At 42.7% G+C, this 14,347-nt stretch overlaps 1 protein-coding gene across 1 annotated transcript in view; it reads right to left on the bottom strand.

Annotated features, from left to right (window-relative positions):
- The window catches only part of LOC119218078 (B-cell receptor CD22-like), a 30,489-nt gene extending 23,255 nt beyond the window's left edge, over positions 1–7,234 (bottom strand). Inside the window, exons 1-2 of the mRNA XM_062564493.1 lie at positions 6,953–7,234; positions 5,804–6,151 (exon numbers count right to left, since the gene is read on the bottom strand). Of these exons, the coding sequence (XP_062420477.1) occupies positions 5,804–6,151; positions 6,953–7,001 (397 nt within the window). The 5' untranslated portion in view covers positions 7,002–7,234. The remainder of the gene's footprint in view (positions 1–5,803; positions 6,152–6,952) is intronic.
- Between the last annotated feature and the right edge of the window lie 7,113 nt (positions 7,235–14,347).

The following is a 14,347-nucleotide window of genomic DNA, read 5'->3' as shown; positions in this document are numbered from 1 at the left end:
GCCTGTATTACATCAAGCCTCCTAAGTAACGTTTTGGTCGCTGATCCATACACCATACTTCCATAATCCATTCTTGGTCTTATTAACCTCACATATATGTATTTCAATGAGTTATAATCTGCTCCCCATTCTGTTCCTGTTAAACACCTCATTATATTTATTACTTTCTTACACTAATCTTCTACAGTTTTAATATGCTTTTTCCATGTTAACCTTGTGTCAAATTGTACTCCTAAAAAACAGAATGTTTTACCTCTCTCTAAATTACTTCCATATAGTTTAACATTTATATTTTCCTTGATTTTCTTCCTTGTAAAAAACATCAATTTAGTTTTCTCCACAGAAAATTTAACACCCCACTTTGTTCCCCACTTTTCAACCTGTTGGACCCCTTCTTGCATCTTTTTAACTATATGTTCGATATTTCTTCCTTTTTTCCATATTGCCCCGTCATCCGCGAATAGCGATCTTCCCATATCTATCATATATATATCCATTGGTATGTCTACATACATACATACATCATTAATCATTATTGAAAACAATGTGGGACTTACAACACTCCCCTGAGGTGTTCCGTTCTCTACACCCTGCTCCCTTGACAAGTCTGCTCCTACTTTAACCTGCATTGTTCTTCCTTCCAGGAAATCCTTCATCCATTTCAGAAGATTTCCTCTAATTCCCATATTATATAATTTAATCATTAATCCCTCTCTCCATAACATATCATATGCTTTTTCTACGTCAAAAAATACTGCTACTGTTGTCTCTTTGTTTACTTGTGCTTTTCTTATGTTGTCTTCTAAACACAGTATTGCATCCATAGTATTTCTACCTTTTCTAAACCCACTTTGACATTCAGCCATCATACCCCTTTTTTCCATAATATTCATTAGCCTCTCATTTATCATTCTTTCCATTAATTTACAACTATGAGAAGTCAGGGCAATAGGCCTATAGCTTGCTGGTTTACTAGCATCCTTCCCAGGTTTCCTTATCGGAACTATAATTGCCTCCTTCCAGCTCTTTGGTAATTTACCTTTCTCCCACACTTTGTTATACAGCATCAACAATTTTTCTTTCCCCTTTTCACTTAAACATTTCAACATGCTATAGCAAATGTCATCTTTTCCTGGCGCCGTCTTCCCAGCTTTGGCCATTGCCCGATTTAGTTCTCCCATATTAAATAATACATTTAGCTCATCCTCTACTTTTCCCATCTCTGCAAGTGCCTCTACATTTTGAGACTTAGTTTTTTCTCTGCCTCTCTTCTCTTCCTCAGACATGTTATCAGAGCTGTGCACCCCGGCAAATGTATTTACAACATTTCAGCTTTTTCTTTATTCGTCACTGCAATTTCATTTCCACTACTCAAAACTGGATAATTCCATTCTCTTCTTTCACCACCCATCTTCTTTATCATTGTCCACACCTCTCCAGTCTGAGTTGTACTCCCAATTGTACTACAATACTTCCTCCAATGCATTCTTTTTGCATGTCTAATTGTTTTCCCTGCTATTGCCTGAGCATACTCATATTGAATCATATGCATACAATTATGCGTTCTTTTCATTACTTTAAATGCTTTATTTCTATTTCTAACTGCTTCTTTACATTCCTCATTCCACCATGGTACTATTTTCCTCTTCACATTACCTTTACTTTTTGGAATTGTTTCCATTGCTGCCCTTATTATACCTTCTTTAATTTTACTTTCCAGTGTCTCTATATCATCATTATATTCAATCTGGTTCAGGTACCTGTCACTTTCCTCCTGGAATTTTTCCCAATTCATTCATTTTACTCAAAAACCCATCTTCCTCCTCTATTTCCTACACTTTGAGATACTGCCATATTAAGTTCACACATTACTGGATAGTGATCACTACCTATTGTTCCTTCTTTATACACACTCCATTTACATATGGCTGCCATTCTACTAGATACCTTTGTTAGATCCAGTGCAGATTCCTTCCCAGTCTTGACCTCTATCCTCGTTTTACTTCCATCATTTAAACACACCAAGTTCTTCTCATCCAATAGTTCTTCGATTACTTGTCCATTACTATCCATTTTCTCACTGCCCCACAATGTATTATGTGCATTGAAATCCCCACACCATACCACATTATTATTATCTTGTCCCTCTATTTCCTCTAATTTGATTAAGTCTAACTTCCTACATGGATTGTAATAATTCATAATTACCATTTTTTCCCTTTCCCCCCACGTTTCTACTACTACATACTCTTGCTCCTTACCTATACCTAACACTCTATACGGTATCCCTTGCCTTATAAATGTAATACATCCCCCTCCACCACCATTTTCCCTGTCTTGTCTAACTGATATGTGTCCATATATTATAAACTCCAAATTTGGCTTTAACCAGGATTCCTGGACACATATTACATCTGGTTTTTCTTTTCTACTCCCAACAAATTGCTTAAACTCCTGCCCATTTGCGATCAAGCTTCTTGCATTCCAATGCAGGATTAACATTACTAAAATGATTAGCCCACCCATGCTGTCTCTGGACTCGACTGTACACTAAGTTCATCCCTCACTTCTTCCCACTTTAATCCTGCCATATCTAAATGGTGTATTGCTGCTTTAACAATAATCTGAATTCTTTCCGTTTTAGACTTAAATTCAGCCGTAGCATTTATCACCCCTGCTATGAATGTCACTATTTTCTTCTTCCCTTCCCATTTCTCCTTCTTTTCTTGATGATCTTCTCGTACTACCCTTTTTTCAGCTCCTTCGCTCTGCTTCTTCTTTTCCTTTTCCTCTCTTTTAACAGCTTCAGCATATGAAATGTTTCCCTGTGTTTTTATCTGTTGTACTTTAACTTCTTTCTTCATCACTTCACATCCCCAAAAGGCCACACTATGATCCCCTCCACAGTTACAACACTTTGGTCTTACTTCTCCACACGTTCCATATTCATGATCCCCAGTGCATCTAGCACACCTTCTCTTTCCTTTACAGACATTAGCCATGTGCCCAAATTCTTGACAGTTATAGCATCTCAATGGTTTAGGCACATTCTCCCTTATGGTGTACCTCAAAAATCCATAGTATACCTCTTTTGGTACCTCCTTTGTTTCACAGTCAATCAACACAGACTCGGTTTCCGTTTTTTCCACCCCCCTTGTCATTCTTACTGCACTTTTTACTGATCTATTCTTCAATTTCAGATTCTCTACAAACTCTTTCATATTCACAGTAAGTGGGATTCCATATATCACTCCCTTACTTCCTCCACTTCTTTTCTCCCTCACTCTTACTACTTTTTCTATTTTTACTTTTCCTATACACTTCATCTTCTTTGCTTTTTCCATTTGCTCTTCATTATTACATCCTACAAGTAGATTTCCATCTCCCAGAATCCTTGCATACTTCACCTCTCCTACTTTTTCTCTTATTATCTTAGTTAGCTTAAGTGGGTCCATTTTTTTAACTCCTTCTCCCTCAAGTCGCACCACTACATTAAGCATTCCTGCTTTAGGGGCTTTCCTTTTATCTTCTTCGCTTTCCGTCCCATTAGAACTAGCACAATCTTTTTTCTTCTTTCTTTTACGACTAACCTCCTTTTCCCTACGCACTTTCCCTACCTCCTCCCAATCACTTTCCCTCCTCCCATCACTTCCATTTTCCTCCATTCCACTATAATCCATACTATCTTCCTCGTGTCTCCCCTGATGCAGCTCCATTTAAGTTTTTATTTTTTATTTATTTATTTATTTTTAATTCAATCAAGAGGCTGCGGGTGTGAGATAGTACCGCTACCGGACCTATACAGGCCGTCGGCCGATACTATCCCACCCCACTTCCTACTCGATTTAACTCACCCACACCGAACAAGTATACACTTTGTGTTCCAGCCAGCAAATAGCTGCTTCCTTCCTCTCGCTGTTTTTCCGCCTCGAACACAGCCCAAACCGTAAACTCGCCGCTTGCAACTTCTCGCTTCCGCTCCAACCAAACTTTTCCCCCGTCTCCACCGTCAATCCTCCGACAGACTGACCGGCCCACAATCTCCGTGCGCGTCACAGCAACACCCCCCTTGCTCTTACGTTTTTGTTTCTCCATCTTAATCCACACATTTCTTTCTAGCTCTGAGCCACTGACGCATCTGACTGACACACGGAGAGGGAGGGGTGGAGCCTGCAAAGAGATGATTGGGCCAGCCCAGTGTCAGTATGGAAAATGAACCAATGGGCCGCTGTCCCTGCTTTATGGGCCGGTCGAAAGCAATTTTTTTTTTAAATAAAATGTTTTTATAGGCCTATCGACCGGCCCCCAAGTGCGTCGGCATACCGGGCATTTGCCCGGTATGCCCGATTACCAGTCCAGCCCTGCCTTGGATCCCCCAGTCAGAGCTGGTGGATGTGGCCCAGGAAAGGGAAGTTCAGGGTCCCCTGCTGGAGCTGTTACCCGACCCCGGATAAGAGGTTGAAGATGAGATGAGGAGATGAGATCACTACCTTAGTAATTATGTTGCTTTTCAGAAGGTTGTGTTTCACTCACATTTCACATCGATAGAGATGAAGTCAGACGTCTTCCTCCCCAGCTGGTTCTCAGCTGCACAGGAATACCTTCCAGAGTCAGAGGACTGGATGGAGCTGAAGACCAGCTGAGGTTCTTCACTGAGAAGATGAGGGTCTGAAGTTCCATCCTCCTTGTACCAGGTGTAGCTAGCTGCTGGGTTAGCATCAGCGCTACAGGTCAGAGTCACTGAACCACCCTCCATCATCTCAGCAGAGGGACTCACTGACACAGAGGGACGCTGTGGACCATCTGGAGGAGACATGAATAAACACACTAAGAGGTTAGAAGATGTCAGTGTAGATAGTTGATCCTTTGAATGAATACTTGTGTGTCTTTCTCTATTCTTCATCACAGCAGGTGTCACAGGTGAGACTCCTGCTGGTGTAAAGTGACAATAAGCAGCCTTTAATCCTTTGTAATGTTCATATCTCCACACATTCTTCTCTTTAGATGCTGCTTGTGTCCTTAGCTGAGTCTGTCCTCTCACTTCTAGTTGTTGGAGGAGTTATTGATTGTTTCCTCCACCCAGCTGACACATCACTTCTACTTCTGTTCTGGAAGAATTCACTTGAGTCTTTATGAACATCATATTATTCTGTCTGGTAATAGTTTATATTTGAGTTTCTATTAATAACAGAATGACATCAATAAGCAGCTGTGTGTACTTTAACATTTAGACTCCAGTGTGTTTACAGCTGTGATTAGAATCATATTGTTGTGTCAGTGTGTGAGTGACACTTCTACACGTAGACTGCAGGGGCCGGGGATTGAACCAGCGACCCTCTGGTCAGTGGACCACGGCTCCACCTCCTGAGGAATGTGGTGCTTCATCTTTTTGATGCCTCTAGTTTACATGCAGCGCTCTGGTGTCTCCATATGAAATGTTGTTGAAGCTCCACAGGCCGACACACTGGAGTCAACTTACACACTGCAGGAGAACGATGACCAGAAGATCCTCTTAAATAACAGGAATATCTGTCTGTAGAACCAGAGGAGACTAGAAGAGAAGATCCTGTCTTGAAGTACTCTTCATTCTTGTACCAGTTGTATCCAGGATGATGAGACAGATCACAGCTGCTGTGACACATCAGCTCCAACCAGGTAGAATTTAATCTGCTCACCTGCACCTGGAGACCTGAATCAGTGAATATTATTTATTAAAGTGTCAACATTCACAGAAGACATTTATACTCTAGTTTTCTAGATGTTGAACATTTGGAGATGATTAATATGTGAATTAAAATGTTACCTGTGACGGACAAAGTGACTCCAGGTGAACCAGTATATTTCTCTCCTTTGTTTGTCCTGAATGTGAGTTTGTACTCAGCTGAGTCGCTCTCTCTCAGGTTTCTGATGATCAGATAGCAACTCGTCTTTGAACATTCAAACTCCACACGGCCTGAATACTCAGAGTCTGTTCTCAGATCCACAGGTTCACCATCTTTCTCTTTAGTGAACCAGAATCTGTCCTTTATATCATTGTAACGTATTCCAGGTGGGTGTGTGTAGGTACAGTTTATTTCCACTTCTGATCCTTTTACAGCACAGACCTCAGTCTGACGGTAAGTCACTCCCCATCCGTCCTGACTCTGTATCACTGTAACACAGCACATCAGGAACCACAGTCACACTCAGAACAACATCACAGGACACACTCTCATTGGTAGTTTACTGAAGAGAAAAGATATGATGAGAAATATGAAAATCATTGAGTTTATAGAAAGTAATGAAAGAGTCCACGATGTCCACATGAACTCTGCAGCTGGAAGGAACAGCGATGTATTGAACCTGTGGACTTGAAAAAGCTCAAGTTGAAGTATTAGAAGGGTTTGGTTGATGAGAAGAAGAGTGCTTTGCTCTGTGCTCTTCTGTCTGTGGTCAGTCTGCTGCAGAGTGGAGATGGAAACTGGAGAGAAACCACAACTCTGAGGGCAACAATACTGGGAGATAGAGGTCACACCTCAATGAGGACAAGGGCTTTAACACTTTAAAGTATATAAAGATATCTGTGAAACCACTTAAGCTGACTTTTCAGCATCCGACTCTGAATCTATTTTCTGTAACACGGACCAAAGATACGAAATGTCACTCAAAGAGACACTGATCAAACAGGAAGAGAATAAAAATGACCACAAATACACAATAAAACACAACAAAAAGCAGAACAAAGCTCCTCAGAGACTGTGAGTGACTCCCAGCCTCTAAATGTGTTGTAATGCAAAGAAACGCTGCTGAACGATTAGAGGAAGTTGAACAGAGACATTTCTTCTTTGTTAATGTTCATTTAGTCCTTATTTGTGTTTGATGCCATCAGACCTGTGTATGAAGTAAAAAGCCAGCTCCCTGTGTGTGTGTGAGGTGCTAACGGCCTCCCAATCTAAATGTAGAAGTACAGTACCTTGTACAGAGAGAAGGAAGACGACTAATCCACCGGCTGATGAACTCATAGCTGCTCCTCAGATCAGAAACTCTTTATTCACTAAGTCACCACCAACACGTCTACACTAAAGAGGAGGCTGATGTCTCTGAGGTCAGCTCCTCTCTTCTGGAGTTGGTACTAAGCTGCTGTTCAACCCCAGCAGGGCTTCCTTCCTCTTTACCTCATTAGCATGAGCTGCAGGACCAGAAGTAGCTTTAAAGTTAGTGTCTTACTTCTGCTGAAAGGAAACATCATTAAAGTGTTGTTAATGAGTGAAGATCATCTTGATGAACCTGGAAGTAGCATCAACGTCTGTTCATATAGACCTGTGTATGGGTTTGGGCCTTGATTTGAACTGGATCTGTGACTCAAACCAGAAGAGTCACCAAAGGTCAAATCATTAGTGGTAAAACACGGAGGATAAAAGTACCTACAGCTCAATGATGACGATGTAAAGGCGGCCTTTAGACTAATGAGTGAACCAGGAAGTAGGAGGAGCCTGAACCTACAGCAGCCATTTCCTCAGTGGCTGCTCTCTGAAGACCTTAAATGTTAACAAGGCCTCATGGTGTAAATGTACCAAAGAGAAGAAGGATGGATTGATAGAACACATATATTTGTCTTTTCTTCTTTACATTTCCTTGTGTGTTTTGTTCTGAGAAGCAGAGTCTCAAACAAAAAGGGGTCAGATGGAACTCGGATGGAGCTCAAAGCTCTAAAAAGAACGCATGTGAAGCCCTGAGAGGAACGTGTTTACTAGAACAAGGACATGAATAAAGACACTAAACATCTACTGTAAATACATCCGTCCTGGAGGACAGGACAGAGAGGACGTGTCACATGGTGTGTGTGGTTCTAACAGAGAGGAGGCTCCTGATGCTCCTGGTACCTTCCCACTCTGGTCCTGCTTCAGTACTGGAAGGAGACAGGAAGTAGACGTCATGTGACCACAAAACAACAACGACGCATCAAAGAGATACGTTTAAAGCTGCAGTGCGAAGCACTGCTCTGTATTGACCAGCTACTCTAATGTGTGTCACAACATCAATAAACATCATTCATCCACAACTGGAGCTTCATCACGTTTGCTTCAGTCTGCCCTCACACACCTTTATTCATTTAATATTATGAATATATTGTGTGCTGTTCATGACGTAACATTAATTTGACTAACTAACTACAACTTATATCTGTTAAATGTGCAATGGTAAACTCCCCGATGGACGATGATGTAAGCCTGTTAAAGAAACAAAAAAACAAAAGGTGATCTAAGTAAATAATGAATTAATGTACAAAACCCTTCACTAAAGGTCTCAGGCTGCTTTGACAGAAACAGGAAGTTCACCCGGCTGGTCACATGGTTTATTTCAAAGAAGCTGCCATTAGTGGTTTAACTATTTATAACTATCTGTTAAACGGAAGTTTAACACCTCAGAAATCGTCTCTGACATCTGTCTCCTGTTGCTGTGGAAACGCCTCTTTAAAACAACTTCCCCAAAAATGACTATTTCATTATTATATTTAAAGAAATGATGATTGAGATATGATTAACTTTTGTAAGAGAATACAGGTGTGTATCTGCACTCTACAAAGCCCAACTTCAAATTTGTTGTTTTGATACCACTTCTTTCACATTTCAGTTGATTGACATTTTACTTTTTATACCTAAATGTTAATTGAGTGAGAATGAGCTGCTGTAAGTCTGTCTGTGCACAATATGTGAGAAAAAAGAGAGAAAAACTGGCAAACCGTCATAAAAGAAGAAGAAGAAGAAGAAAAAGAGGAAGAAGAAGAAAAAGAAGAACAAGAGGAGGAATAGAATGGTTCCCCATGTGCACGTCTGCAGGAGACAGCTCCAGTGTTGCTGCAGAGTCGTTCATTTCATACACAAATAAACCAGGAAAGTCTCGTTTTGTTCTTGACCAGCTAGTTAGTTTATGAAAGGGTTAATATTAACACGTTTACAATGTAAAGACATACATTATAAAATGGACTGAATGAAGAGATGCATCTTGTGATGTAATAATAGTACAGTATTGTGGGTCAGTTTGGATATTTGCTGATTAACATGATGTGGTTGCATCTTCCCACTTTTTTAAGAAGTACCAAAATAAAAAAGTTCTACTGTGGTCAGCACACATGTTTTATTTGATGTGAAATTGTTACGTTTCAGATCTGTTTTCCCACAGAAAGTCTACAGCTCTATGAGGTCTACTTTTCTCTGTGAGGAGCTTGCTGAAGATGCTTTAGTTTTGAAAATCTGAATGAAAATTGTAATGTTAACAGAATGGGAAGAGAAAAAATGAGAACTTTAAAAAGGGGGTGATTATTGATTATACTTTGTGTTTGCTTGTTTTTCTGTAGAATACAAACCCAGAGGAATCTTGTGTCCACAGGGTTCAACTTGGAATCGTCACAGTGGTTGAAGGTGACGGTCCACTCAACAACAGCAAGCATGAAACCAGGATGAGGGATTAAGTCGGGATATTCACTTGTTGCGACGAAGTGTGTGTTTGGCACTGAAGTCCTTTTTTTATTTTTTACCTGGCCACAGAAGAATGTGTTACATCAAAGAGGATTCCCACGTGTTCCATATAAATGGGTGATTGGGTTTGATGTGCAGTGTGTGTGCCGGGTGAGAGCTGTCCTCTCTGTGGAAATGAGCAGTGAGGCTGGCGCTGCAAAGAAAAAATTGATTGTGCAACCCGGCCGCCGACCGCTGGCACCCCCCCGTCAGCCCGCGAAAGTGTCCCTGATTTTGGGAGAGTTGGCAACCCTATGTTTCTGCAACATGTCGTCAGGTTCTGGAGTAGTTTTGACAACTGAAGCTACAGCACTAAACATGTCGGTTATTTTTGAACATATTGAGGCATCAACCTCTAGATTTATTTTTTTTGCCCCGCAATTTCTCCGCACCCCCCTTGCTCTTACGTTTTTGTTTCTCCATCTTAATCCACACATTTCTTTCTAGCTCTGAGCCACTGACGCATCTGACTGACACACGGAGAGGGAGGTGTGGAGCCTGCTAAGAGATGATGGGGCCAGCCCAGTGTCAGTATGGAAAATGAACCAATGGGCCGCTGTCCCTGCTTTATGGGCCGGTCGAAAGCTAAAAAATAAAAAAATAAAAAATTGTATAGGCCTATCGACCGGCCCCCATGTGCGTCGCCCCACCAGGCATTTGCCCGGTATGCCAGATTACCAGTCCAGCCCTGTCTGGAGGTGTACAAGTCCAGGATGGAGGGCTGGAGCCAATAGTTCTCTCTGCAGACCTGACAAATCGTTGTGTGGATCATCGAGAAGGAGCGAACGAATTCATCAAACGAACGTGTTCTAAATGTGAAGCCTGGATGGGGACGTCTGGAAGAATTCAGCCAAACGAGTGTCTCGTTCTGGTAGATTTATTTGCCAGGTCACAGGTCAAGTATCAGCGCTGCGTTTGCAAAGGCAGGAGCAGTTCTGTAGGGCCGCGGGCCAGAAGAACATCTCACTGATATCAGGAAGAACATCATGTTTTATAATCCTTGTTATACAGAAGAAGGAAAGATTTCTATTGGCCCTAAACTGGCGTTGAGAAGGAGCAGGTCCTCCCCCCACAACACAAGATCCAGTCACATCCAATGTGTGTCTCCTGACATTAATGTGAACATAAGAACAAAGCGTGAGTGTTGGATGGTGCCTGGTGTGTCTCTAACTCTCATCCTTACCAGATCTGTGTCTGCCTGGTTGGCACTTTCTGCTTTGCCCTCTGACCTTTCACTCCTCAACCAGGACAAGACAGTGACTCCCTAACTGAGCACTATGAAAGAGCTTTTGATTATCCGTTGTAGTCTGTCTCTGTCTGGTTTGGTGGCCGATCCAAACCACACAATGAAGAACAGAGATCTGACTGTCGATGGCGGAGTAGAACACTATCAGCAGCACCTGAGGCAGGTTGTACAACCTCTGCTGGGCCTTTTACCATATGGAGTCGATGTTGGAGCCCCACTTCAGGTTCTGGGAGATTGTGGATCCCAGAAACCTGAAACCTGAAGGTCTGGACAGCAGACACAGCGTTGTCTGGTGAGGGGTGTAAGTGGTGGGGTGCTCTTCCCAAAGTCCACTGTCATCTCCACAGTGAGCTTGTTTAGCTCCAGGTTGTTGTGACCACACCAGAGGACCAGCTGTTCAACCTCCCGTCTGTACGCAGACTCCTCACCGTCCCTGATGAGGCCGATGACTGTTGTGTCATCTGCGAACTTCAGGAGTTTAACAGACGGGTCCCTGAGGTGCAGGGCTGGACTGGTAATCGGGCCCACCGGGCAAATGCCCGGTGGGCCGACGCACTTAAAGCAGGGACAGCGGCCCATTGGTTGATTTTCCATACGGACACTGGGCTGGCCCAATCATCTCTTTGCAGGCTCCACCCCTCCCTCTCCGTGTGTCAGTCAGATGCATTCAGTGACTCAAAGCTAGAAAGAAATGTGTGGATTAAGATGGAGAAACAAAAACGTAAGAGCAAGGGGGGTGCAGAGAAATTGCGGGCCAAAAAAAATCTAGAGGTTGATGCCTCAACATGTTCAAAAATAACCGACGTGTTTAGTGCTGTAGCTTCAGTTTCCAAAACTACTACAGAACCTGACGACATGTTGCAGAACCAGCAGGTGAACATAGCACATGGAGGAGGAGAGGTGACTAGCCACAGCGAGAGCGGTGCTTGCGGCTCGCAGTAGGGTTGCCAACTCTCCCAACCCCAAATCAGGGACACTTTCGCGGGCTGGGGGGGACGTTAGCGGTCGGCGGCCGGGTTTGCACAACCTCACATGCTCCGCTCTGGCCACCGGCCACCCGCGCGCACACTGCTCTGATGCGACACAACTTCACAACAACCGGGAGTTTTTCGCGCGTCATTGACTTAGCAGGCTGTGATTGGAAATCGGTACTGGAGCTGTCCCGGACGGGACAAATCAAAATTGCCCATAATTCTGGATGTCCCGGGTAATACGGGACGGTTGGCAAACCTAGCTCGCAGGCAGCAGAGGAGAAGGTGCAGCAGGTGTCGGTGTGACAGTGAAGTCCAGGAGGGGCAGAGTGAGCAGGAGAGTGTCATTGAAACGGTAAGCAAGCAGCTCCATGAACAGGGAGGGAGTGTTAATCAGGGCGGTGCATGAGGATAGTGTGTGTGGCTGGGCTGGGCCACAACGAAGATGATGACGATTTAACAGTTACCTCAAATAATGAATATTATAATAAGGCAACAAACATTATCGTTGTCGGTTGTTGCTATTATAAAGTCTGAGTGTCAGGTTGTCATTTGTCAAATTGTCACTTAAAAGTGACTGCAATGGCCACTCAGTTAAAGTCAAATAACAGCATAAGATATTTTGCTCTGTTTTTGTAGCAAGCAGAGTTGAGTTCACTTATTCAATTGCAACTTGGGATATTATATATATTATATATTCTAATGTAACCATTTAAAACCCATAACGGCCCTTCTTCTCTAGAAAAAAACTGAAATGATGCCATTTGATTATTTTAATTATTACTCACCAACGAGTTACACGTTAGAAGAGGTCGCTAATGTATGTTATTTAGGGGTTAAAAACCCGCTTTGCATTTTGAAAGCTGTATATTCAACTAACTAGATATTTTATAATGTTTCATCTGAATTTCCAATATCATCAATATGCAATATTACAGCAAGTGAATACTCTAAATTGTATATATATATTATCAGGACGTTTTGTGTGAGTAATTTGTTTGTAAAGGTTTTTTATGGGAAGTATCTCAACAATTAGAGGTAAATGTTGTTTGGTGTCATATTAAAGAGGGTTTGTGCTCTTTAAAGGGATAGTTCACCCAAAAATGAAAATTGTGTCATCATTTACTCACCCCCAAGTTGTTTCAAACCTGTATGAATTTCTTTATTCTGATAAACAAAAATATATATTTTGAAAAATGTCGGTAATCAGACAGTTGATGGACCCCATTGACTTCCATAGTATTTTTTTTCTACTATGGAAGTCAAGGGGGTCCATCAACTGTCTGATTACCGACATTACTGTCCATGGCACTTACAGTAGTTCTCAGCTTTGTATGGGTTTTTGGGAACAGTAGATATGCATATCTACAGGGATAGCTAGGATAGTGTACTGGTTGGTGGTTGTGTCTGACCGATTGTGGGGGGCCGGTCTGAGCAGAAAAACCAGGGCCCTTTTTTTGTCCCAGTCCAGCCCTGCTGAGGTGCAGTCGTTGGTGTAGAGGGAGAAGAGCAGTAGGGAGAGCGCACATTCCTGGGGGGCGCCAGTGCTGATAATCCGGGTCCTAGATGTGATTTTCCCATCATCACCTGCTGTGTCCTGTCCGTCAGATGTTTTGTGATCCACTGACAAGTGGAGGCTGGGACGGTGAGCTGGGAGAGTTTGGGTTGGTACCTCCGGGATGATGGTGTTGATCGCTGAGCTGAAGTCCACAAACAGAACCCTTGCATACATCTCTGGGGAGTCAAGGTGTTGCAGCAGACGGTGCATCCATGTTGACTGCATCGTCCACCGACCTCGTCAGCTCAGCTCTTTTTTTTTTTTTTTTCTGCGTACGCATCGCTGCAACTCATTGGGTGATGTAATAATCACGCGACACAACAAATCGACAATGAAATTTGGTGCCGATGCCGAGATCAGTGTCTCAGGGGACGAATCCCCAACAACAACCTTTTCTAAACCTTTCTTTACATACTATTATAAAACCTTTTTTATGATAAAAGTCATACTGTAATATGAGACTTTTTTTTACATCCTTCTTAATGTCTTTTTTTAATGCAAATGTTTTGCCTTCGCTCCAATTAGAACTGAACAGGAAGTTTATAATTCACCCGTCACAATAAGGGTCCTACTGAAATATTAGTCGTTATTTAAACATCATTGCAAATGTTCTTTTTCAAAGATGGAGACCATTTATGTTGTGGGTCAGCTGCCTTTTTCCCCCATCCTGCGTGTTTCCATCTCCCATTTCCCCTGTGTGTCTGTCTATGCTCCACCTGCAGGAGGCGTGGCCTTCCAGGCTGCACAGCTGAACCTCATCCTGCAATCACCCCGACAGCATTTAGACTCGGGCTGCTCACCTCTTCATTGCCAGATCGTTGAATTCCACTATGTGGTAACGGTGGCGCCATACGACGGCTCGCACTACCGAGACCACCCCAGTAGCTCTATCGATCTGTTGTCTGATCTCTGCTCTTCCACTACAGATCCAACTACCCACCTGGTCCTCCCCTGGTGTGCTGCCTGCCCCCCCCCAACCAGTCTTGACGTCTCCATTTGGACTTCGCACCGAGTTGCCATACCTGCATATTTAATCTGAGCATTAAAACTACTCGAATCACCAGTTGGTGTCCTG

The sequence above is a fragment of the Pungitius pungitius genome, chromosome 9, assembly GCF_949316345.1.
Source record: "Pungitius pungitius chromosome 9, fPunPun2.1, whole genome shotgun sequence".
In the NCBI taxonomy this organism is placed as follows: domain Eukaryota; kingdom Metazoa; phylum Chordata; class Actinopteri; order Perciformes; family Gasterosteidae; genus Pungitius; species Pungitius pungitius.
The sequence above is the reverse complement of the archived record's forward strand: the minus strand, read 5'-3'. Positions and strand labels throughout refer to the sequence as shown.